This window comes from Ursus arctos, unplaced genomic scaffold (genome assembly GCF_023065955.2).
Source record: "Ursus arctos isolate Adak ecotype North America unplaced genomic scaffold, UrsArc2.0 scaffold_31, whole genome shotgun sequence".
Taxonomy (NCBI): Eukaryota; Metazoa; Chordata; class Mammalia; order Carnivora; family Ursidae; genus Ursus; species Ursus arctos.
In genome coordinates this window covers 1,437,648-1,464,197 of record NW_026622997.1, presented here as the reverse complement: position 1 = coordinate 1,464,197, position 26,550 = coordinate 1,437,648, and the positions used below count along the sequence as shown (strand labels likewise).

The following is a 26,550-nucleotide window of genomic DNA, read 5'->3' as shown; positions in this document are numbered from 1 at the left end:
CCAATTGTCTTTTTTTTTTTTTTTAAGATTTTATTTATTTATTCGACAGAGATAGAGACAGCCAGCGAGAGAGGGAACACAAGCAGGGGGAGTGGGAGAGGAAGAAGCAGGCTCATAGTGGAGGAGCCTAATGTGGGGCTCGAACCCAGAACGCTGGGATCACGCCCTGAGCCGAAGGCAGACGCTTAACGCCCGCGCCACCCAGGCGCCCCTACCAATTGTCTATTTCTTGAAAGATCTTTGTATGCATCAGCTTTCTTAGTCGCAAAGAAACAGAAATCGACGCTGCTTAATTAAGCAGAAATAGGATTTAATAAAAGACTGTTGGGTAATTCATAAAAATGCTAGAAGGTCTGGAGACCCAGTGTCACCAGCACGCTGTGAAGGCGCGCACAAGCTGTGTCTTTCCGCAAGGTCAGCTTTATTCAATCACAAAGCAAAGTTAAACCACAATTATAAAGCAGGTTCAGGATTCCACGCTCAATGACAACTCACCACGTCATTAAACCTGGCTCCTTCCACGGCACACGAAGCGGACAGAAGACGAGCCGCACAGCAAACGCGGTAACACAAGGTGCAGTAAGTCAACGGACCGAACACGGTTGAGATAAGGCCCCGGTCTGGTCCCGGTCCGTCTCAGCGCCCACGGCTTCTCCTGTTCAAGCAGCGAAGGCTCTCGGGTTCTGTCCAGAGATCACTCGGGCACAGCCCTGGGCCGCAGCTGCCTTCTTAAGTGGTCAGCATAGAGGGGTCAAGTCTGAGGAGTCTGACAGTTTGCTGCCAAATCCTCCCCTTTTCAAAGGGACTTCATCAGTTCTGCGTCTCTGCAGACCTCCTCTGGTTCTGCTCGTTATCAGTTCTGGGGTGTAGGCTGATGTTGGTCCGGCGAAATCTCCTAGCTGCAGTACCTTAACTGCTTGCGTCACACTTGACAGGCCCCTGCTTGACACGAGAGACTCCATTTTGCTCTCTACATTCCACCCCATAATTCCTCATGACAAATTCTGCAAGGGCCTGCAGGAATCAAATATGCCTTAAAGCAGGAAGGTACTAGTAGTTTGGTAACATAGCAAAGGTGCAATTAGGTTATTTAATCAAGTTTTCAATAGAAATCAAACAACATCAATAAAATTCAAACCATGTTAAGATAAAGACCACACCAAATCTGAACAAGATAAATATACTAAAATGAATCAAGCAAACTCAAATAAAAACTCCAACTCAAAGTCACATCGAATTAATAAAATCAAACAAAAAGAAGATAAAAATCCAAAAAATACATATGGAATCTTCAACATAGGCTCTCAACATATCCAGAAAAGAACAGTGAGGGCATGGCTAATCATAGTCTTTCCTTGATTTTTTCTTGTTAAGGGTGCATAACATTCTAATAGTATATTTAATTAGATATATTTTTTTAAAAACGTTAAAAGCAATAGAAGACTCTCCTTAAGAGATTCCCAAAATGTGTAGAGAGATTATTCTATCCCATCTTTAGATATTTTGAAGGATTACAGTCAGACCATGAGCCAGAACAAATCACACGTTTGAAGGTTTTGCTAACAATTCTAGAGAGGAACTTTTTATTTATTATGTAAGGTTTTTTATATGATTTATTATGTAAGTTTTGTATGTCTTCGTTTAACGCAGCTAAATTAGTATTAATTACGGCTGAGGCTGCATGAATGGCCCACGTAGCATGTTTAAAATACATTAGCTTGTTGGTTAAGGTTTTATGGGGCTGCTTTGAGTCCTTCCATGTTTTCATCCAAAAGTTTATTAATTTTGTCAGTTTTAACCCAAGGTATTTCTGTTATTTTAGTATGGCAAGATGCTGGAAAAATCTTTGTATGAATATTCTGAGATGTAGGCACACATTTTGTGGTACCATAATTTTGTGGTAACATTATTAAATGTTAACTTAATAACATACAGTATTTTAATATATTTATTGTGGTGACAGTAGTATCCTTCATTTTAGCATGACTAAAGAATGTGACCTCTGAATAATCATTAGCACAAATTACCCAATTAACGTGTCCCATGTCCAAAAATAACTTCAATAGATGTTTTGTTAAAGGAAAAAGATTAGCATTGATTTCCAGTTCATGCCAGCTTTACTACTGTTATTAGACCATTGAAATACCATTTCTCTGGGTAGTAACTATCCATCAGTCCACAGGGGTGTATGTGTCACTAGAAGTGCGTATGACCACGTGTTTGTTGTGGCTCAGTGTATGTGTCATATGCCGGTAGGCTTTGACCTCCTCGTAGTCTTAACGATGAAAGTTTACACTGCCCTGCATTGTCACAACCTGAGGGTCTGGAGGTGTCTAATCATAAAAGAGATTCAGTCCAGTCAGAAGAATACATTTTTCCTGTTACTATGTTTCTAATATCATCCCAGGCTCTCTCAAGAAGGTCACTGATTCTGTAGCAACTATTTTTTAATTGTTCATTCAAATAAAAATTTCTCAGGTTAAGTAACTTTTGTTGCAGGGCCTGAACCTTATGGTCGATATAATAATTAAATTCCAGTTGGTATGCATGATAATCATGAATAGTTGACACAACAAAATGTAATTCTTTAAATGCTGAGGAGATTTTGGAACCTAAATTCTCAGCCATAAACATCTAAATGGAATGTAGAGAAATCTCATTAATTAAAGATCCAACTGAAAAGTTAGAAAAGGATAGCAAAATAAACTGAAGGACTGCAACGGAAATTAATCAATCAGCAGGAAAAAAACTGAAAAATAAGTCTAAGAAATGGATATTTTATTTTTTAAGAGACAGGTATTGATGTGGGAAACAAAGGCAGAAGAAAAATTATTAAATTTCCTTACTACCTAGAGCCCACTGACAAACCCTTGAAACAGGCACAGTGACATTCCTCTAGGGACTCAGCTGCCTGGAGGTTAATACTTTGCTTAGGGTAACAGGCAATCCTAGTCTGATACCCCACCCCCCAGGATCCTGTAAATCTACTTTAACATATAAAAGTTCCTTTAGAAATTTCCTTTATCTCTAAACCCCCCAAGATACGTGTTGGCAATCATCCCCCAAGCATATGGCCCGCCAATATACCTCTGAAGGGTCTCATGACTAAGGTTTTATTAAACGGTAATAAATTACCTTTTCCCAACAACAGCTAGCCCGCTCAAGGTCCTGGAAACCTTCCTACCAAAATTCCTCAGAGACTTCCGCTATCCCTAATCCCCTCCCAACTTGACAGTATATAATGGGCCACTCCTCATGATCCCAGGGCAGCTCTTTCTGCCCACAGGTCCCGTCCCGTGCTTTAATGAAACCCCCTTTTTGCACTGAATATGTCTCAAGAATTCTTTCATGGGGCGCCTGGGTGGCACAGCGGTTAAGGGTCTGCCTTCGGCTCAGGGCGTGATCCCGGTGTTATAGGATCGAGCCCCACATCAGGCTCCTCCGCTATGAGCCTGCTTCTTCCTCTCCCACTCCCCCTGCTTGTGTTCCCTCTCTCGCTGGCTGTCTCCATCTCTGTCGAATAAATAAATAAAATCTTTAAAAAAAAAAAAAAAGAATTCTTTCTTGGCCATTGGCTTGGAACCCTTATGGTCTTTCCTATATCAGGTATTTTAAAAACAATTAATAAAATTGAGAAACTACTATCTCAACTGATTAATAAAGAGGAGAGCACAAAGATACAAAATAATATATTCAACTACATAAGTTTTTTAAAAACAAAAAATAAAATAACTTCTGCATGGCAAATCAAAAGGAACATCAAAAATGCAAAATATTTGCAACTCACATTGAAGACTAAAGGCTAAAGAATCTCTAGAAGATAAAGAAGAGACTAACAGCTAATAGAAAAATGGCAAAAGTACTAGTGGGCAATTCAAAGAAAAGAAAATGCAAATAACTCCTAAACTCATCAATACTCAGTATGACTTACAAAAAGTGAAAATTAAAATTGCAGTGAAATATCTGTAAGATTTTTTTGAAATCATGAATTTAGTGATACTGTTAGTGAGACACTGGTGAAGAGACCTATCATATGTCATCATGGTGTAAGATCTACTCTTTTAGTAACTTTCAAATATAAATGGTATTGTCAATTTTTAAAATTTTGGCCATTCATAGGTATGTAGTGATATCTCCCTGTTTTGATTTGCACTTTCCTATTGCCAAGTGATGTTAAAATACCTTTTCATATGCTTTTCAACCCATAGACATGGATTTTCCATCTGTACATCTTTGAAGTATCTCTTCATATATTTTGGCCATTTTTAAGTTAAATTGTTAGTTTTCCTATTATTGAACTTTAAGAGTTCTTTGCCTATTTTGATATGTCTTTTCTTAGAAAGGTGTTTGAATATATTTTCTCCCAGTCTGTGGCTTATCTTTTCATTCTTGTGTCTTTCGTAGAGCAAATACTTCTATATTTAATAAATTCCAATTTATTTTTTCATGGATCATGCTTTGGTTGTTGTGTCTAAAATATAACCACTAAACTCAAGGTCATGTAGAATTTCTCCATGTTTTCTTTCAGAAGTTTTATAATTTGGGGGGGTGCCTGGGTGGCTCAGCCATTAAGCGTCTGCCTTCGGCTCAGGTCATGATCCCAAGGTCCTGGGATCAAGCCAGGCATCAGGCTCCCTGCTTGGTGGGAAGCCTGCTTCTCCCTCTCACACTCCCCTTGCTTGTGTTCCCTCTCTCGCCCTCTCTGTCAAATAAATAAATAAAAATCTTTAATAAAAAAAAAGTTTTATAATTTTGGGTTTTACATTTAGGCCTATAATCCATTTTGAGTTAATTCTGTGAAAGATACAAGGTGATTTTCTTGCATATAAACATCTAATTGTTCCAGCAACATTTGCTGAAAAAGCTATCTTCTCCACTGAATCGCCTATTTCTGGGCTCTATTTCACTGATCTATGCGGTCTGTTGTTTGAACGTAGTTTTATAGCAAATCTTGAATTTGCAGTGTTAATCTCCTAATTTTGTCCTTCTTTTTCAATATTGTGTTGATTATTCTAGGTCTTCCCCTTTCCATTTTTATGTTAGAATTGGTTTGTCAATATCTACAAAATAGCTTGCTGTGATTTTTGTCGGTTATGTTGAGTCAACAGATCAAGCTGGAAAGAACCGACATCGTAACAATTCTGAGTCTTCCAATACATGAACACAGAATACCCCACCATATGCTTAGCTTTTCTTTGAATTATTTCATCAGTGTTTTGTAATTTTCTGCATACAGATCCTATACCTATTTTGTCAAGTTTATACCTAACTATTCTCTTTTTGACTTTCAGATATTGACCTTGTAACCTGCAACATTGCTGTAATTGCTTGCTCCAGATTTTTGTTTTGTTTTTTAGTCTTTGGAATTTTCTACATAGAAAGTTTGTATGTGAATAGACAGCTTTATTTCTTCCTTTCCTTTCTGTATACCTTTTTATTGTCTTATTGTCCTAGTTAGGACTTCCAGCATGATGTGAAACAGGAGAGAGGACAGCTTTATCCATTTTTTAATCTTAAGGAAAATATTCAACTTCTCATTTTAAGTATGGAGTAAGCTGTGGTTTGCGGGGGCGGTGGGGGGGGGTCTGTAGATATTCTTTACCAAGTAGAGAAAGTTTCCATCTACTACTAGTTTATTGAGAGTTTTTATCACAAATGGCTGCTGGATTTTGTCAAGTGCTTTCTCTGAATCAAATGATCATGACTTTGCTTTTTTAGTCTGTTGATTATATTGATGGATTGTATTTACTGATTTCCAAATGTTGAACCACTCCTGCATGTCTGGAATAAATTCCACTTGTTATATATAATTCTTTCTATGTACTGTTGGATTTGTTAATATTTTGTTGAGGATTTTTCATTTACGTTCAGGAGAGAGCTTGGTCTATGGTGTTTTTCTTGTAATGTCTTTAACTGGTTTTGGCATTAGGTGTAATAGAAAGTTAGGAAGTGTTCCCTCTGCTATTTTCAATAGATTGTGGGGAACTGGTATATATTTAGTCTTTAACCACTTGACAGAATTCACTAATGAAACTATTTAGTGGGTTTGGTGCTTTTTCAGAAAGTTATTAATTAGGAAGTGCAAGGAGGTTCACTGGGATGACAGAGCAGAACGAGCGAGGGAGACAATAAATACATTACATGGGGTATGGGTCATATGGGGTCTTACAGGCCATTTTAAGGACTTTGGGTTTTGCCTTGCCGGAAAAGGGGAGCTAATCAAAGGTTTTAAGCTGGGGGCTAGTTTAGGGATTGAAAAAAAATTTTCCCTCTCCCATCCTGAGTTCTCAGTTGAAATCCCTGTAATAAAAGACGTTAACAAGAGAAAAACAGTTTATTAACGGGTATTCCTCATGAGTACATAGAAAGTGCCTAGAGAAAAATGAGCAACCAAAGAAGTAACTTAGGATTTCATTTAACAGGGAAAGGGGACAGGAGATGTAGACCTTTTAGGGGAGAGTAAATGATTTTTAGTATGAACGGGACCCTTAAGAGAACAGATGGAAGGTATGACTGATGTGGGAAACAAAGGCAAAAGAAAGAATTAAATTTCCTTACTTCCTACAGCCCACTGACAAGTCCTTGAAACAGGCAGAGTGTCCTTCCTCTGGGATCTCAGCTGGCTTGATGTTGACACTTTGCTAAGTGGCAATCTTAGCTTCACATTATTCCGATGCCCCAGGATCCTGTTAAGTCTACTTTAACATATAAAAATTCCTTTGGAATTTTTAACGTAAGACATATGTTAGCAATCATACTCCAAGGATATGACCTACTGATGTACATCTGAAGGGTCATGACTGAGTTCTTACTAAACAGTAATAAATGACCTTTTCCTAACAATAGCCAGCCCCCTCAGGATCCTGGAACCCTTGCTTCCAAAATTCCTTGGAGGCTTGTGCTGTCCCTAACCCCCTCCCAACTTGATAGCATATAATCAGTCACCCATCACTACCCCAGTACAGCTCTTTTTGACCACAGGTTCTGTCCCCGTGCTTTAAAAAAAAAAAAAAAAAAAACCTTTTTGCACTGAAGACGTCTCAAGATTTCTTTCTTGGCTGTGGGCTCCAAACCCCATTTCTACATCATGATCATCTGTGACAGGTTTGTCAGGGTGTGGTGTCAACTTCCTTCCTACGATATGAGCCAATCTTCCCTAGCTGATGAAACTCTTGGGGAGGGTATTTAGGACAATGATTCTATTCTGGAGGATCCGTCTTTAGGCAGGTAAGGGAAACTGAGAAAACTCTTGCCACATCTGTTGTTTATCAAGTGCCTACAGCTCAAAATATTCGATATATCAAAGGCTCATATTTAGAGGTGTGTTCTGCCACCCTTCAGTAGCATGACAGAACTTACCCTGCAACAGCATCCTTCTGGCTGCTCTGTTAACAACAGACTGTGGGGAACACAGGTAGAAGCAGAGCGAACACGTAAGAGGTTTATTGCCCTAACCAGTAGAGAGTGTATCAGCCCATCTTTAGGAGAATGGATGCAATGCTATATTCACAACTGGATTATTACACAGGAATGAAAATTAATTTTAACTCAACAACATGGATAAACCATAGTAACCTGTTCTTAAGTGAAAAAAGCAAGTATCAGAAAATTAGCTACGGCATGATGCCTTTTAGATGAAATACAAGAAAATTACCCCATATACTGTTTGACCGTGCACACTGATCTAACAGATCCTTTCAAAAATAAAGAGAATAAACACACAATTTATTATAGGGGTTACTCTGTTGAAAAGAAAACCACAGGCCCAAGGTAGAGCTACTTACCCTCAGAATAGCAAATCAGGACGAAATTACAGTTTTAATCTCTTCAGGAGTGAAATTTAAAGCAAATCAAGAATTTTCTGGTCAGCACCAATAAGGTCACATGGGCCCTCTGCATTCCCTTCTCCCCGCCCCCACCCGATGATAAGGTAATCTGCATGATAAGACCCCCTGCTCACTCCCCTCCCTGGTCCCCTCCCCCCGCCGCCAAGGAAGTCCACCTTGCCTTGAGACAATGCTTTCCCTTTGGCTAATAACTTCCTTGGCCGGGTCTCCTTCCTACAAAAACTTTGGGTTTTGTACCACTCGGCGCTCCTCTCTATTTACTACGGCTTAATTAAGATGATCAGATCTTCAAGCTTCCTCAGTCGAATTTTGGTTAACACCGCACATGAGCGGAGGTACCGAGAGAAAGAGCAGCAGTAAACGTAAGTTACCGTCAACATTCTAGTCCTCCCACATTGGCCCACGGATTCAAGAAAGTCCACGTTTGGGGCCATGCACAGGCCGTCGTGAGCCCGGGTTATAACCAGCCACGTTTGTAAACTTGCGTTCCTGACAGTCTGTGCAAGGGTGAGGTCTGAGCGCGGTGCATGAGCTTCCGTTCCACTCCCCCAGACTGAAGTCCAGGGGAGGCTGGGTTCCCGCTACACGGGGGTGCAAGGGCCCCACCCCAAAGACCCGAGAATTCCAGGAGCCGCGGAAGCGGCTTGGGAAACGGGAGTCAGAGCGCGGACGAGACGCTAAGACTTCTGGGAGTCGCAGTCCAGAGCCAGGCCGCCTTCTGCGCAGGCTCAGAGCCCACGAGGACGGAAGCTTTGAGAGAGCGTGCAGCGCCGTGCCCCCACCGGAAGTGTCCGATCGGAACCACCCTGTAGGAGAGGTGAGTCCGGGTTTGGGGACCCACGGGTCCGACCTTTTGTCCCCTCCAAGCACCCAGTCCCTACGACTTTACTTCGGGATTGCAGCAGCCCCGCGGCGCCCTGGAGCCGGGACCGCGGAGGAATCCCGAGGAAAAGTGGAACTGAAGCTCGGCGTTCGGAGGACACTGTGCCCGCCTACTTCCAGAGGGGCGGCGGTTTCCATGGTTACCCGCGCCGCGCGTTACGTCACCGCCGCGGGCGGGGCGGGGCGGGGCGTCGCGCTGGGGCGGCCGGCCGCAGCACGGGGTCGCCGACGGGAATGGCGAGCGCGGCGGCGATCTGGGGGGCGCTGCGTCGTGCATGGAGGCGCTGCCCGGGAGCCCGCCCCGAAGCCCGCTCCTCGCGGGAGGCGTACCCGCCTTTTCGTAGGGAGAGCGGAGCGGCCCCGGCCCCGTCGTGCCGCGCGCTCACACGGTGGATGTGCGGTGTTCCCCGCGTGCACGGACGCGGTGGAAGCGGCGGAGACGGTCCGCGGAGCCGGCAGAGGGCGGGACTGCGGCGAGCCTCGGTGCGGGAAGCCTTCCCGGCTGCTCCCGCGCACACCCCGGAGCCTGTCCGTCGCCGAGCGCCCGCTCTCCCGCCACGGTCCAGCCTTCTGTCTGCGCCGGCGGCGTCGGGAGGCTTCTCGGGCTTGCCTCCCGTTCAGCGAGTGTGAGAACTCGGAAAACAGGAACGCGTGGCCCTTGACCTCGTGGAGTAACGGTCGCTGAGGAAGAAAAACGGCCAAAGCTAGAAAAGATTCCAGGTGATCTGTTTTGCAGTCACGGGTGTTACGTAGGAACTCCGTAGACCCGTCGCTCCGAGTATTACGCCTGCGAGCCCGCGTCACCCTCAGTCTGCGGTTCATTCCCACGTCCTCAGCTTTCCTTTATGCCACCTTTATGCCTTTTGAAGCGTCTTTCCCATCTTGCATGGTTTAGTTGAAGCCCCAGCTATATATATATAGGTGTACACACACACAGTCTGAACCGGTAGGATATTTGATACCACACCACTACCGTGCACCTTGTTTAGCGCCTCAGTTTTCAGCATTTATCAGCAATTATCAGCATTTCAGTGTGTTCTGTGAAACATATTTAGTTATTTAAATGTTTTTAATCCACGTGGCTTTTATGTCCTTTTTTTCCCAACTGTTTTTACAAACTCAAGCACCATTTAATTCTTTACGGCTCTACGTCAGAATACGGATTTTCCAGGTATACATGTTCTGGCCCGGACAGCATCCCAGGGATCAGTTTCTAACAAAGTTCCCACGTGATTAGTCAGCTAATTGATCATCTGGGAACTCAGACTTTCTTGGAAACCATTGCTGTACAACTTCTAGCCCAGAGCTTGGCTTGTGTTCAGATTCTTACTAAAGTACATGTCAGTGCAACAATCAGCAGTCAACAGGTGAAATGTGTAGTAGAAGCCCTGTAAGATCAATCTTTGCATTCTGCTCTTGCACACTAGGCTTCACATCTAAATTCCTGTTACTCAGTTTTTCAGTGCAGAAACCAGACGTTCCCATGTGCTAAGACTTAAGGAACTGGTATTTAATAACAAGACTCAGGGTCGACAGACAAGCAAGTCATGGTACTGGCTTATTATATTTAACTTTATTGGTGAGATGATAGGGCTCAATGCCGGCGATATGGACTGAGGAAACTAGGAAGGTAGAGAAGGAACTCTTGGGATAACAGGAAACCTATCTGAGACCCTTAGGGAAGGAACTAGTTAACACTGATTGAAACTGTTAGCCTCTGGCTGTCAAGAAAAGTTGCCCTGGGACACCCAGCTGGCTCAGTTGGTGGAACAGGTGACTCTTGATTTTAGGATTATGAGTTCCAGCTCCACATTGGGTGTAGAGATTACTTAAAATCTTTTAGGGGCCCCTGGGTGGCTCAGGTGGTTAAGCATCTGCTTTCGGCTCAGGTCATGATCCCAGGGTCCTGGGATCAAGCCCCACATCAGACTCCCTGCTCAGCGGGAGGCCTGCTTCTCTCTCCCCCACTCCTGCTGGTGTTCCCTCTCTTGCTCTCTCTCTCTCTCAAATAAATAACATCTTTTTTTAAAAAAATCTTTTAAGAAAAGGAAAAAAAATAATATCCTTATTACCTAAGAGATTTGTAAGTAATCCTAGTTCCAGATTTTGAGTTGATAATTATCATTCCAAGCTTGTATTTTCCTCACGCTGTAGAATTGTGGCCTCTGTTTCTTTTTTCATATTGCAGTCCATCCTAGAAATCAACAACATGTTAATATCCACAAACAGTATTTGTCAGGTCATTCTGCTCAGAAGCTTTCCTTGACTCCCCAGTGCCTAAAAGATAAACTCTGAATTCAGGATCTTGGCATTTGGAGTTTTCTATGATGGGGCATTTGCCTCTTTGATTTCCTGATATAAACCTACGGAACTTTTTGCTTTCCCACTACCATTAACCAATTGTTTGGGCTGTTTCCTTGCTTGTAATTTCCTATTTCTCTCTCTCCCACATCCTATCAAATCCTTTCCATTCTTCAGAAGTTAATTTTTTCATTAAGTTTTCACTGACCATTGCAACCTGCTAGACTCTTCTGCATCGCCAACTTTATGAAGCACTTTACTGTTTTTCTATGCTGCTCCTTATTGTCTTTATGACTTACATAAAATTTAATTGCATGTGGCATGTTAACGTTTAGCATTGCTTTAAATTTGTAAATCTCATATTTATTGTTTCCACTTTAAAGTATTTTGTTTTTATGGGTGCCTGGGTGGCTCAGTCGATTAAGAGTGCACCTCTTGATTACTGCTCAGGTCATGATCTCAGGGTCGTGGGATTGAGCCCAGCCTTGGGCTCTGAGATGGGCTAGGAGTCCACTGGAGATTCTTTCTCTTCCTCTCCCTTCCCCCCCCCATGCACCACGCCCTCTCTATCTCTTTCTGAAATAAATGAATCTTTTAAAAAGAGGCATTTTGTTTTTAAATTTAAGTTTTAAGCTGCTTTGAGGTAGAAATTATGTAACAGTTGTATTCCACAAAGTACTTCAGTGCTTTTATTTTTTTTTTTTTTAAGATTTTATTTATTTATTCGACAGAGATAGAGACAGCCAGCGAGAGAGAGAACACAAGCGGGGGAGTGGGAGAGGAAGAAGCAGGCTCATAGCGGAGGAGCCTGATGTGGGGCTCGATCCCATAATGCCGGGATCACTCCCTGAGCCGAAGGCGGACGTTTAACCGCTATGCCACCCAGGCGCCTCGTTCAGTGCTTTTACATATAGTAAATGCCCAGTACACTTCTGTGTGATGGAAAATGACTATTTCTGTGATGTGATCTTTCATCTTCATAGATAGTAATAATTATTTTTTATCCCTTAGAAGAGCCCTTGAAACTAAATAAGACCCTTCACAAAGCACAAGTGGGTTTCCTGGTAATATTTCATCCCAGAATGACAACAGAATCAAAGAACGCTACAGCTCAGAATCTTCAGGAGAATGAAGGACTTCTGATAGTGAAGATAGAAGAGGAAGATTTTGTCTGGAGGCAGGACACTTGCCTCCAGAGAAGTGATCCCCTCAGGCAGGAGCTCTGCCGACAGCTTTTCAGGCAGTTCTGCTACCAAGACTCCCCTGGACCCCGTCTGGCCCTGAGCCGTCTCCGAGAGCTCTGCCATCAGTGGCTACAGCCTGAGACCCACACCAAGGAACAGATCGTGGAGCTGCTGGTGCTGGAGCAGTTCCTGACCATCCTGCCTGAGGAGCTCCAGGCCTGGGTACGGGAACATGACCCAGAGAATGGAGAGGAAGTGGTTACCATACTGGAAGATTTGGAGAGAGGCGCTGATGAAGCAGTAGTCCAGGTACACAGGGGATGGGAGATCTAAGACCTCCACATGGATGGAGTCCCACAGTGGGAGGAAAGGGCCTGAGACTGAACACCCAGGGAGACCTGCAGGGGCTGTTAGGTCAGTGTGCTTTTATGTCTCCTTTCCACTGCATTTGGTGCTGTGCCACATAGTACATTGGAGTCAGACTGAATCCGTCTTTCTGCAGTTCTGTATTCCTACAGGAGCTTCTCTTTGTTTTTGGAAGATGTTTAAATCCCCAACAGGGATTCTTTCACAAGCCCGAATGTACTTTATTTTTCTCAGGTTCCAGTCCATGCACATGGACAAGAGATATTCAGGAGAAAGGTGGTGCCTCCTGGACCAGCATTTAGTGTCCAGTTGCAGCCGGTGGACCCCAAGGCCCTTCATGGTTCTTCAGCACCCCTTCTGCTGGACAGTGGTAAGGGGCAGTATTGCATGCAATTCATGTCACTGAAAGAGTGGCACTGTGAATGTCCCTTCTTAGAGTAGCCTCAGTTACCATAGGTGGTCCTTTCCTTCATCACCCCATGAGAAGTAGAGAACTTTTTCCCTGTGTGCCATTGACCAATTATAAACAAAAACAGAGAGAAAAGAATTTGGTTCCTTATCTAGAATATTTAGATTTTCCCATTTGTTCTTCATCCAGAATATTTCCAAAACACAGGATATTTTTATGAGTAAATTAAAGGAAAGAAAAATTAATGCCTGGGAAAACATCAGGGAATAAAACAAAAGAAAAAGAGGAAAAAACACATCAAGAGAAACAACACATGTTAGTAGAGACGCAGATGCATAATGATATACTCGGAAGTGGAATATAGTTCACAGATACCAAAACAAGATCTACATTATTGCCTTTTTTATTGTATTTTTGGTCTTACAAAGCTTTCATGTTTTTATAGGAAGTTAGCCATACTTCTGGTGACTACCTCCATGGAATACTCATCACTGTTCTAAAACTCCACTGTTTAAAAATTTCGTGGACTCAGTATTACTTTAGGTGTGAATGATCTTAAAAAAAACTCAAGAATAAATCACAGTCAGTTTTGGGGGCACCTGGGTGGCTCAGTTAGTTAAGTGTCTGCCTTCAGCTCAGGCTATGATCTCAGGATCCTGGGATCAAGCCCCACACCAGGCTCCCCTGCTCAGTGGGGAGTCTGCTTCTCCCTGTCCCTCTGTTCTTCTCTCAGATTAATTAATTAATTAATTAATTTTAAAAATCTAAAAAAAAAAATCAAAATAATAATGATCTTTTTTTAAAAATAAATAAATTACAGTCAGTTTTTTAAAAAATACCCAAATTCTACTTTCCAGTTTGTGCTGGAGACATTTCCATCTACTCCATCCAAAATCATGTATTTCCCCCAGCCTAAGACCAGCACTGCCTAACCACCTTTCCTGCCCTAGCGTATTCTAGACAAAGGAAACCCTACAACAAAGAGGGGGTACTTGATTGCAGTACAATATGGAGTTGTAAGCACAGTATAAATTTGTGAGCCAGAAGGCAGGAATTGTGAGGACTTGATCATAAATGGATTCTGGAAACCAGGTGGAGTTGTTCAGGTGTGTTGTGGAAGAAAAGAGAGGGAAGGTTTCTGAGTAGGGTATAGGAGGGAACAGAACTTTAAGGACAGTTAGTCTGGTGAGGGTATTCAGGATGACTAGCAAGAACACCTCAGAGTCAAAACAGCGAGAAGCTGTGACAGTCCCCTTGCTAGGAAGAGTGACAAGGGTAGTGGTAGAAATGTAAAGAAGGGGATGTGTTCAGGGTACATTTAGCAGAAAGTGGTTACAGAATTCGATTAGCCATGGACAATGAAGAAATGGGTGGATAGATAGATGGATGAAGGTCTTCCCCTCCACAGGCATTCTACTTTTACCAATTTTTCTCATTTGTGTCCTTGTCCATTACGCCTTTCACTTGAAAGGCCACATTTTTAGAGTCGCCAATTGAAGTACCAATATGTAACTGTCTTGGGTATATCTCAAAATTTTCTTTTCTTCCAACTCAGCAAACAGATATTTACCACTTTGTCTTTTCATTCTTTTAGATAATGAGAGTGAAAACAATGGATCGATGCCAAAGCTGGACGTTTATGAAAAAATGGAATCACAGAGGATTCTATCAGGAAGAATTTCAGTCATGTCAGAAGGATCTGCTGAGCCTCAAGACATCTGTAAGTCTGCAAGCAGGTTAAAGAAGCAGTGGGGGAAAGAATCAGGGGGGTCTCAGAGACCAGCATCTGCACAGGATGGAGGTTTTAGTAAAATCCTTACTCATAAAAATACACTTACAGGTGACGTTAGCCATGATGGTTGTGAGAGAAACTTAAACATGAATTCAAGTGAATTGACACACCAGAAATCTTGTAAACACAGTACCTATGACCAAAGTTTCAAATGGAATCCAGATTTTATTAAGCATCAAAGAATTTATGCCAGAGAAAAAATTCACCAATACGGAACATCTCTCAAGAGCCCAAACCTTGTTAAACATGCAGCAATTTTTAGTGGGGAGAAAACCCACCAGTGTAATGAATGTGGGAAAGCTTTCAGACACAGCTCAAAGCTTATCAGGCATCAGAGAATCCACACTGGAGAGAGGCCTTATGAATGTAATGAGTGTGGGAAAGGCTTTGGGGGGAGCTCAGATCTTACTAGACACCAGAGAATTCACACTGGGGAAAGACCCTTTGAATGCAAAGAATGTAGAAGAGCATTCAGCCTGAACTCACATCTTATCCTGCATCAGAGAATTCACACCAGAGAGAAACCCTATGAATGTAGTGAATGTGGGAAAACCTTCAGAGTGAGCTCACACCTCATTCGACACCTGAGAATCCACACTGGAGAGAAACCCTATGAATGCAGTGAGTGTGGGAGAGCCTTCAGTCAGAGTTCACATCTTCGTCAACACCAAAGAATTCACAAGAGGGAAAACCTGTTAATGTAAAGAACTTAAATTTCTATGGAAATGCGAAAGAAATGGCAACATGAAAAATACTGAATAAAAATTATGGAATGAGATGAATGACTGAAAGACCAATGTCTCTTTTCTCTCGTTCTCTGGCTCACTGTTCTCCTTATGAGCTTCACCTGTGGGGGAGGAGGGATGCTTTCTGTGAGACAGGATTTTCCTGTCTTCTGTTGACTGCTGAAGTCAAGCAGTCAATGGAGATAGAGGGAGAAAAGGACTGTCTTGGGAAGTAACCATGATTACAGTGTGGAGGGGAGACGATTCAGTAAAGAAGGTGATCATCAACACTGATTAATGATTCTCCTCCAGAAGAGGTAGGCTAAGCCCTGAAGTGGAATAGTTTGAGCAATACACAACAGAGCTTTCAGAACATTCCTTTAAATGAAGACACAACAAAACTAAAAAAGTGTCAAACAAGAACCTGCGAAGTGGTGGCATTCCAATATGTACACCAAAGTCTTATGTCCAGAGGTCATGCCAGGAGGTAAACCAGGAGAACATCCAAGGCAAGAGGCCAGAATCCAGAGAGATTCAACAAGACAGGAGAGGAGAAGTAAATTAGGCAGAAGTTGGGGTTAGAGGTAAGGGAAGGTGGTCACATTGAACTCAACCTCAAATTTGGAGGAGACAGACAGTCACATAACTAGGCTCTTACTACCACATATGCCTCAGTTTTGGCACCTCCCTGGGGTGAGTGCCCAGAGACTGCAGTTCTGGGGAGTTTTCTCGAAAGAAACAGGGTACTCTGGCTACTGACAATTGTGGAAGAGGGCTGAGGGAATTAGCACTAAAGGTAAAGGTCCTGAAACTGTTTCATTACTGCTGGCTGCTCTTCTCTCCAGAAAAGACAGTGTCCAGAGGGTTGGTATCCTAGAGAAGAGTGGAGAGAGAAATCCTACAAGTAGGAACTTCACCAGTGATTTCAGGACACAAGGGCCAATCCTGCTGTATACTCTTTTCCTGTTTGACAAGGCACGTTCTCCCTAATGTGAAAATAAAAGCAACTATGTAAGGCTTAAATATCCCACTGTATATATAATGTCTTTATCTGAAAACTAGCAAACAACCCCGTGTAGAATTACGATAATCTAACGTACTAAATCTTCCACTAATAGGCTTTATAAAAATGTCTTAGCATTTGTTTTTCAATTACCTTGAACTAGAAATGTCCTGAAAGCATCTAAGTAATGGGGTGTGTTTGTGTGTGTGGTATTGAACGCATAGTTTCCTGTTGCACACGTACTGTGCTCCTGCATCCTGTGTCGTGACTTTTACAAGCGCTGTTTATCTGCCCCGTTCTGTGGTTGAGAAAACGGAGCTGTGGGTGTCCTGCTCGAAAGACATGGACAGCAAATGCTGGAACCAGGATTCAAATACGCGCTGCTCCGGGCCTCGTGCCTAACTGTTAACCTTGATTATGTCCCTGACAGTTTCACCACGTGACGTAATACCGAAACAGACGGCGCTCGTGCACCACAACTTTAAAGTGGGGGACGGGGTTCGCACATCTTTGGCTTTTCACAAGGCGAATGACGGCACGCAACTCAAAACACATCGCCTCCCGTCGGAGGCCACCACCGAGAAGAGAGTCTCCCAGAGAGGCCGGAAGCGGCTCTGTGCCCCGGGAGCCGCCCCTCGGAGGCCGGGCGGAAGTTACTTCCGAGAGCGCGAGGCCACCACCGAGAGGAGCGTCTCCCAGAGAGGCCGGAAGCGGCTCTGTGCCCCGGGGAGCCGCCCCTCGGAGGCCGTGCGAAGGTTACCACACATAGCGTCTCCCCGAGAGGCCGGAAGCGGCTGGTTTCCCACTCTGGTGGCTGCCCAGCTTCCGGCAGGTTTGTGTTGGGTCGGAGAGGGACGTTCCGTGGCCGGAGGCGGGGACAGCGGCCAAGGGCGAGGTCCACAGCGTCCGCCTCTCACTTCTCTGGGGCTGCTACTGAGCGTTAGGGACAGAATTCCAACATGGAGGCGGCGGCTACGGACCCCACACACACACAGGCCCCGGTGGGAGCGAGGCGCCCCCTGTTCGCCGGTGTTGTCTCCCCTCGGGCGCCGGCTGTGCGAGGCTCGGGTCCCGGAGAGACGGCGGCGGCAGAGTCCCCGCGGGAGAGCTGGGGCGTGTGATCACCCAGGACATTCAGACCTGCGTCGTCATGTGGGGGAACCTCGGCGCACAGGGTGCCCGTTTTCCGGTCAGGATCAGAAGTCGTATGTGTAGATTGGCTTGCGCTGCAGAACACCAGTATGTTTGATTGATCTTTTCATTTCATCCCATTTGTAGTCAAGCTTCGCATTCTTTCCGTATTATAAATTTTGACTGGCCTAGTTTGTGCTTTCCGTCACACATGACAAAATTCACCCGGATTGTCGTTCTCCTTTGGAATTAATCTTTTAGTGAGGTTTTTTGTTTTTGTTTTAAGATTGTATTTATGGGGGGGCGGGGAGCGGAAGGGGAGGGAATGAGAATCTCAAGGCGACTCCAGGCTGAGCGCTGAGCCCTCACCACCCGAGATCATGACCTGAGATCATGACCTGAGCCGAAGAAACCAAGAGTGAGACACTCAACTGACTGAGCCACCCAGGTGCCCTCATTCAGTTTCAAGATGACTAGTCAACTTTAACCTCAGTAAAAGTTTTCTGCAACCTTTAGCATTTCTGTAAGTTAATGATTTGTTTTGCCTTAGGAGTAGCCAAAAAAATTCACCCCCACAGACAGTCTCCTTGAAGCAGAGATCTGGGAAGTAAGTTTATTCAAACAGAGCCAATAATGGAGTCAGCCTCCGCTGTAAAATCTCAAAGGGACAGGAGAACTACACCTGGAGCCAAGAATGTAGGCTGTGCAGAAAGAACTCCCACAACCAAGAGGTAGCTGCTGGTCATAACTTCAGGCAGTTCTGTTACCAAGAGACACCTGGGCCCTGGGAGGCTCTGAACCAACTCTAGGAACTTTGCAGTCAGTGGTTGATGCCGCAGCAAGGAGCAGTTCCAGATCATCCTGCCCAGGAGCTCCGGGTCTAAATGTTAGAGGATCAGCCAAAGAACGGAGAAGGCAGCGATCCTGTGGGGGGTTCGGAGGATAGCAGGTGTGATTAAATAAATGAACATCTAGCGAGGGAGAAGCATCGGTACAACCATGGGAGCAAGTTTGTAGAGCTTCAGTCTCCACTCAGCCAGGCTAGATGTATTAGTGTCAGCCTTTCTCATTCTCTCATGCTTTCCAGTTTGTTTTTTAGTTCTTGAAGGTGGAACAGACGGTGTGTCCATTTTTTCTCTACGCCCTGAGAATTGTCCCCTAAGGTGTCCTTCTAAGATAGTAACTCTGCTTCACTCACTGAGTCTTTCACAAACCCGACCATATCTTAATTGTTTCCAGGTTGTAGCCAGTACGTGTGGAATGGGAGTGCATTCAGAATTTCCTCACCAAGCAGCACAGAAGCCACCAACTGTTGCAGTCCATGAAACATCTAGAATTCCAGGCCATTCATGAGCAAGATGAGAGAGGGTGGTTGAAAGTTCTGCTAGCTATCCAGGTTGAAAAGCGTTAGGAACACCTGAAACATGGAAACACCATGCTGAATACCTATCCTTTCAAGTATCGAATTCCTGCTTGGATAGCACTAACAAAGGACATGATACAGAATAACAGAATGCTGTCTTCCCTGTTGTCAGCCGCAGGAGGAAGTTGTACACCAGCATTCCTAACTTCATTTAAAAACCTTTTCAGACTGCTCTCATAAAATAAAATTTATCTTTACTTAAACCTATTTTATTTTCATCATATGTAATACCATGGCCTAACCTCTACTATACATTTAGTACATGGCCTGTGAAGTAGAACTTAATCTTTTGTCTCAAAATGACCTTTTCTGAATTTCACGGATCATTTAAAGCCATTTTGTACCTCTTTACTGTGCCCTTGTAACGGAAGCTACATCATCTACCTAATCTTTCAGACTCATCTAACCCTGTTTGTTTGGTTTTTCCTTTAGTTCGTGCTGTCTTTAGTTAAAAAGTCAAAAATGATTCTAAAATATCATAGATCTCTTCAGTATTATTTCTTCATTGCCCCCATTCCCTCTAATTTCAGTGCATTTTTATCTGTTCTGACTACAATTAAAAACAAATTATTTAGGGGCACCTGGGTGACTTGGTTGAGCGTCCAAATCTTGATTTCAGCTTAGGTCATGATCTCAGTGTCCTGGGATCAAGCCCTGTGTTGGCCTCTGCACTCAGCAGGGGAGTCTGCTTCTCCCCCTCTTCCTCTTCTCTGTCCTTCCTCCACCCCATCCCACCCTACCCCCAACACTCTCTCTCAAAATAAAAAAAATCTTTTAAAAAAGTAATTTTTCTCTGTTATTTTCTACTGCCATCCCCAGACTTTATTTTCACTTTCTTCCACTTTTGATACCCATTGTTATTCTCATTGTTCAGTCCAAATCCCTTTTTGATAGTTGCTTTATTCATCTCTTTCCTTGCCCACCTCACCCCCCAACTCTGTGCCTATAGAATGGGAGAAAATATCTGCAAACCATCTATCAGATAAGAGGTTAATATCCAAAATATATAAAGAACTCAGGGTTCCTGGGTGGCTCAGTCAGTTGAGTGACTCTTGATCTCAGCTCAGGTCTTGATCTCACGGTTGTGAGTATAGGCCCCATGCTGGGTGTGGAGCCTACTTAAAAAAAATATTGTTTTAAAAAAAGGCAAAATACAGGGACGCCTATGTGGCTCAGTCGGTTAAGCGTCTGCCTTTGGCTGAGGTCATCATCCTGGGATCCTGGGATTAAGCCCCACATCAGGCTCCCTGCTCAGTGGGGAGCCTGCTTCTCCCTCTGCTGCTCCCCCTGCTTGTGCTCTCTCTGTCAAATAAATAAAGGCTTTTTTTAAAAATGAAAAAGTTAAAATTAAAAAATAAAAAAGACAAAACATATAAAGAACTCATACAACTTAGTAACAACAACAAAAACAATCCAGTTAAAACACAGGCAGGGCACCTAGCTGGCTCAGTCAGTACAGCATGCAACTCTTGATCTCAGGGTCATGAGTTCCAGCTTCACACTGGGAATGGAGCTTACTTAAATAAAATAAATAGAACACAAGCAGAGGAGGTAAATAGACATTTTTCTGGAGAAGACGTACAGATGGCCAAGAGATACAAATCATCAGGGAAATGCAAATCAAAACCACAATGAAATATTACCTCACACCAGTCAGAACGGCTGGTATTTTGCAAAAAGACAAGAAGTAACAAGTGTTGGTGAGGATGTGGAGAAAAGAGACCCTTATGCATGGTGGGTGGGAAAGTAAATTGGTGCAGCCACTATGGAAAACAGTGGGAGGTTTCTCAAAAACTTAAAATAGAACTCTCATATGGTCCAGCAATCCCACTTCTATATATGTATATCAGAAGGAAATAAATGAAAACAGGGTATCAAAAAGATATCTACACTCCTATGTTTATCATTCACAATAGCCAAGACGTGGAAACAACTTAAGTGTCCACTGATAGATGAATAAATAGAGTACAATGGAATATTATTCAGCCATGAGAAAGAAGGAAATCATGCCATCTGTGACAACATGGATGGAACTTGAGAGCACTGTATTAAGTGAGGTAATTCAAAGACACATTGTATCACACCACTTGTATGTGGAATTTTAAAAAGCTGACTTGTAAAAATGAGTAGAATGGTGGTTACCAGCTCAAAGTGGAGGAATTGGGAAGACAGTCAAGGCTACAAACTTGCAGTTAGAAATTAATAAGTTCTGGGAATCTAATAAGCATTGTGATTGTAGTTAACGGTACTATATTATATACTTGAACGTTGCTGAGAGATTGGATCTTAAATGTGTCATCACAAAAAATAATTATGTGCCATGATGGAGGTGTTAGCTAATGTTAATCATATTGCAATATATAAGTAAGTGTATCAGATCAATGTTGTGTACCCTAAACTGACACAGTGTTTGATGTCCATTATGTCTGAATAAAAACACATGGAGAACTATATTCCGCCCCCCCCCGAGAACTACTTTTTAAGTATCAGCATCTTGAAATCGACTCATCCTGACATGAAATCTATTTTTCCAAATCTTACTATTCACGTCATTAACTTTTCAATTAATAATAATGATGATAACATAGAATTTTTAATTCATGGTGTATAACAAAATTGGATTTAAAAATGATTCCTCCTTTATTCTTTTCCTATCAGTGCAAAGTTTCTCAGTTTCAGACATAACTTCTTATAGACCCAAGTTTTATTTTGTCTCCTGAAATTAAAAAAGTCTTTAAAAATTATAGCTCCTTTTTCCCATCTGAAAGCACTGATACTCCCCATTTTTAAAAGAAAAAATATTTGGTTGCAAAGACAATAAAGTTTATGTCTTCTGAATCTGCAAGTTTTATAAAAGCATAGTAACATACATTCTATAATCTATGCTTCGGGAAAATATTTTGGTTCATATTATGGAAATAATTGTAATTGTTTCTCAAGCGGTATTTGTGAGGTTTTAGTATGTATTTTATTCTTATTTCTCTTCTCGTAGTCATACTCTTTATTTTGCTCTTTTTTGATTTGGCAGAGTAGTACAACTTTCTTATATCAGCACAAGAATATATATATTCAAAATGCCTCGTTACCTTCTTTTATCTTCATAATATCCTTGGTAAATAGTAGTTGTCATCCACATTTTATTGAAAAAATTCTGGGCATAAAGAAATTAAATAACTTGTCAGCAGTTATAATGTTTTGAGGTAAAGATGCAGGATTCTCCAGACCAACAGTTATTCATCCAGAGACCATGGTTATACCTTTAAACTATTGGTGTTTCTCACACTGCAAAGAATGTTTATGAGGGTTTGGCTAGAAAAAGCTTTTTTTAAAAAATCATATCCCTTTATTTTTTTTTATTCAAGTATCTTTAACATACAGTGTAACATTAGTTTCAGGTGTATGACATGATTCAACAGTTCTGTACCTTCGCGCTCATGAGTACGTCAGATTCCACAGAAAGGGCTATTTTAAGGGATCATCTGTATACAAGGGTCTGACATTGGAAGAAATTTGCCGTGTCTGGAGGACATGCTTCTTTCTCATGCTTCGTCCCATAACATCCTTTTCCAAAACATATTATCTGTTGAAAGAGGCCTGAATTCTTAATGAATTTGCCTAAATAGGTAGCCCATTATTAGAACTTCTCATCCACAGGAGCAGTCTGAGGGCTTACTGGAGGTGAACTCTCCTGGAAACCTCTTCCACATTTATTACATTCATAGGGTTTCTCTCCTGTGCAAATTCTCTCTTAATAAATAAGGCCAGTGGTTGCACTGGAAGCTTTCTCACATTCTTTACATTTATAGGCCTTCACTCCAGCATGGATTTTCAGGTGACCAAAAAGATGAGAGAATTGAATAAAGGTTTTCTCACATTTACTACAGTGATAAAATCTCTCCCCAGAGTGAGTGAGGTCTCTGATGTCCAGAAAGTGAGGAATGCTGAATAAAGGCTTTCCCGCACTCACCACAATTATAAGTTTTTATCCAGTATGGTTTCTCCTGTGTTTAAAGATTTAAATTCCAGGGGAAATTTTTCCTACATTTATCACCTGTCTGTTGGAAGACTTCTTCACAATTGCCTTCCTTGGAAGTCTCCCCACTGAGTCTGCCAGATGTGCAGCGCCAGCTTCCAAGATCTGTTACCTGTGCAGTAACACAGGACCCGAGGGCTCAGAGGGGTCCTGCTTTTCAGAAGGTCCTGAACTTGGTTTAATACTGTTGGTACAGTCTTGAGATTCTAAATTTTATCTTTGAGCTTGTGTTTTATATGTGAAGGACAGGACAATAATGCATGCACCTGAACAGAGGGTATGTCTTGCCCTCCCATTCATGTATAGCATTTGTAATCCCCCATGAGCACAAAATTCCAGTGGATCCATGACTCATGGGAGTTCAGTGAGTCTCTAACTATGAAGGGGAGCAGAATAGGCTGCCCCAAAGTACACCACTTTGGCTTGTGGATTATGTTAAGCTGAAGGCAATGAAGACCCAGAAGACTCAGGAAAAACACGTACCTCTCCATTAACTACTTAAAATAATTTAGATAGGGGGTCTGTACCAGAAAAAGAGCTATTACCAGACATAACTTTTTTTTTTAAGATTTTATTTATTTGACAGAGACAGCGAGAGAGGGAACACAAGCAAGGGGAGTGTGAGAGGGAGAAGCAGACTTCCCGCTGAGCAGGGAGCTGGATGGGGGGCTCCATCCCAGGACCCTGGGATCATGACCTGAGCCGAAGGCAGACCCTTAACGGCTGAGCCACCCAGGCACCCCACAGACATAACATTTTTATCTGAAAGACTTAACTGCATGCCATGGCAAACATCTGATCACCAAACATCTCCTCATCATCCTGTGAATAATCCTCCCCTTTGAAGTCCCCGGCCCCTCTCCCATTCCTTGGCTCAGGGTGGCATATAAACCTCAATTGCCTAAATTGCCCATGAGTCTCATATCTTTGGGACTCCTGCATGTACATAATTAAATTTGCTTTTCTCCTGTTAATCTGTCTTAGGTAAATTTAGTTAATAGACCAGCCAAAGAACCTAGAAGGGACGAAGAGAAAATTTCCTGCCCCTACATGTACAAGGTAGGCATGTTATATCTGCACCTGCGTAAGCTGGGGTGCTAACAGCCAGGTGAGACCATACTTTCTTGCTGGAACCAGAACTTGCTCATAACTCGGAAAGCTAGCAAATGGCAGGGTCTAAGAAACAGGAACGAGGAACCCACCATGTTCTTACTTGTGTTACTTCCCTCTGCTGGGCAGCCACTTACTGGAGACGATCACAGAAGCGAAAGGGAAGAGACCAACACACTGCCACCTTTTTCTTTCTCCTTAGTCCTCAGCAGCTAACGGTAGAGTTGACAGAATGTATACCTGTCAAGAAGTGGTAAGTCACCCTGTACAGCATTTCCACTGATCTGAAACACATATGCACATAGGAACTACAAAATATGAATTGTGTATAATTTGGTGATTCCTAATGCTGTTATATTTGCATTTAAAACTTGTACAATATAAAGGTGAACAGCAAAATTCCATAATTAAAATTTTTATCTTTGTTTACTTTAAATGATATTAAATAACAACTCAGTGATGAGTCATGAGAGCCCATGGTAAGGGATAAACAGGCCTTATATTTTAATACCTTTAACAATACGTTTTTCCTGCTTTTTGAACAAAGGGCCCCACATTTTCATTTTGCACTAGTCCTGCAGATTATGTAGTTAATACTGCCTATGTGTATTTCTCTAAATATTTGCTTATTTTTTTTTTAAGATCTTTTATTTATTTGACAGAGAGAGACAGCGAGAGAGGGAACACAATCAAGGGGAGTGGGAGAGGGAGAAGCAGGCTTCCCGCCGAGCAGGGAGCCTGATGGGGGGCTCGATCCCTGGACCCTGGGATCATGACCTGAGCCGAAGGCAGATGCTTAATGGCTGAACCACCCAGGTGCCCCTAAATATTTGCTTCTTTAGAGCAAACTTATTGGTACTACTTTGTCACCTAAAGTAAACAGACTACACAGATAAAACTTCTTATCTGAGACAGACACCTAAGGGAAAGAGCAAAGGATGATTTAAGCATGTTCCAGTTTATATACTATGGGTCAACCTAAATCAACCACAGTTAAACAGGGTCAGTTCAAGAGAGAGAACACTAACACAGTAGAGATCCAGGACACAGATGAGAACAGTAGATCTTTGGCAATGATGACGCTGAAAATTACGAGAGCATTAGAGAGTTATAATGTATATAAAATACTTTCAAAAGATACTTTCATTTAACCTCACAACTCATTCCTGTAAGGTAGGTATTATTTTTGTCCTCCGTTCAGAGGTGAAGAAACAGAAGCTCACAGAGATTAAGTAACTAGCCTGTGGTGATGTAAAATATAACCATGAATTCTTTGACGCAACCCCATCCAAACGATGGAGACTAATTTCCCTCCCCTTGAATTTTGGCTGGACCTAGTGACATACTTCCAAAATTCAGAATATGATGGGAGTGGTGGTAGAAACTAGGTCACGGAAAGCATTACAGCGTCCTTGGTGTTTTGGATTACTCATTTTGGGAGAAACCAGCTGCCGCACTGTGAGGACACTCAGGCATCCTGCCAAGAGCCATGTGAGGGAAGTGATTTGAAAGCCAATCCTCAGCTTTCTTCAGATGACTGCAGCCCAGCCAACATCTTGACCACTACCTCTTGAGAAACCCGGAACCAGAACATTCTACTAAGCCACTTCAAATTCCTAACCCACAGAAACCATAGGGAAGTTTAAGATGGGGGTAATTTGTTACACAGCAATAAATATGAAGAGGAAATGAGCACACTAGGAAGCTTTAGAGTTCTCTGCTGGTGCATTGTCCCTAAGATGTCTGGTAAATCACAGACTCCAGTACCAGATATTCTGATTCCAAATCCTATTTCCTCTTTACTAGATTATTCTACTCATTATAAAGATGAGAAAAGAATGATAAGATTTAAAAGGAGAATCAAAGAAAATGTGGGATTGGAAGCTGAATGAACAGAAATAGTAGTGAATTAGCAAGGGCTATGAAGTGTTAGAGTAAATCCATCACCATAGGTCAATGCAACATTATGTGAGGGACAGAGGAGGGAGAGACAGTGGACTGGAGAAACTGGGGACAATGGCCATGGATGATATGATCCAATAGAAATCTGAAAAAGAAGAAGAAACAGTCAAATAGAAACCATCAGGAAAGTCCAATTAATACTGAAGCTGGTCCTGAAACAAGTCACGGACAGAGTTTTTACTAAGAAGGGTGGAGACAAATCTTCGTCATTTGGGAATTTACTAAATACAGAAGATCCTCAACATTTCAGGACAGCACAAGAGACTCCAAGGATCCATGCCTCTGTTTCTCATTTGATGAGTCATAAGCACCTTAAGGCTGGGGTGCTAGAAGTTATTAAGCCAGTAAGGGAATCCAGTTCCCCCATTTCAAGAAGTTTTCA

At 42.5% G+C, this 26,550-nt stretch overlaps 1 protein-coding gene and 2 long non-coding RNA genes across 4 annotated transcripts; 2 read left to right on the top strand and 1 right to left on the bottom strand.

Moving 5' to 3' along the window:
• Positions 1 to 294: 294 nt before the first annotated feature.
• Positions 295 to 8,703, bottom strand: LOC130542246 (uncharacterized). Its single transcript, XR_008956672.1, has 2 exons — positions 8,219 to 8,703; positions 295 to 1,014 (listed from the first exon to the last, which is right to left on the bottom strand). It is a non-coding gene; the product is annotated as an uncharacterized LOC130542246 (long non-coding RNA).
• On the top strand, positions 8,593 to 15,572 carry ZNF165 (zinc finger protein 165). Of its 2 annotated transcripts, none has more exons than XM_057304972.1 (4): positions 8,593 to 8,664; positions 12,042 to 12,523; positions 12,815 to 12,950; positions 14,584 to 15,572. In XM_057304972.1, the coding sequence occupies exons 2-4, from the start codon at positions 12,113 to 12,115 to the stop codon at positions 15,483 to 15,485; spliced, it is 1,449 nt and encodes a 482-aa protein (XP_057160955.1). In that variant the 5' UTR covers positions 8,593 to 8,664; positions 12,042 to 12,112; the 3' UTR covers positions 15,486 to 15,572. The 2 variants fall into 2 exon arrangements, with proteins under 2 accessions (XP_057160955.1, XP_026345326.3); XM_026489541.4 differs by lacking the exon at positions 8,593 to 8,664 and adding an exon at positions 8,906 to 9,449.
• Positions 15,573 to 17,347: 1,775 nt separating this feature from the next.
• LOC130542244 (uncharacterized) lies at positions 17,348 to 19,268 on the top strand. Its single transcript, XR_008956669.1, has 2 exons — positions 17,348 to 18,163; positions 18,880 to 19,268. It is a non-coding gene; the product is annotated as an uncharacterized LOC130542244 (long non-coding RNA).
• Positions 19,269 to 26,550: the final 7,282 nt, after the last annotated feature.

What these genes read in the sequence shown, in the direction of transcription:
- ZNF165 (XM_057304972.1), top strand. Translation starts at nt 12,113, where the DNA reads ATGACAACAGAATCAAAGAACGCTACAGCTCAGAATCTTCAGGAGAAT. An exon ending in CTGATGAAGCAGTAGTCCAG is followed by an intron (nt 12,524 to 12,814) that starts GTACACAGGGGA and finishes TATTTTTCTCAG; the next exon opens with GTTCCAGTCCATGCACATGG. An exon ending in ACCCCTTCTGCTGGACAGTG is followed by an intron (nt 12,951 to 14,583) that starts GTAAGGGGCAGT and finishes TCATTCTTTTAG; the next exon opens with ATAATGAGAGTGAAAACAAT.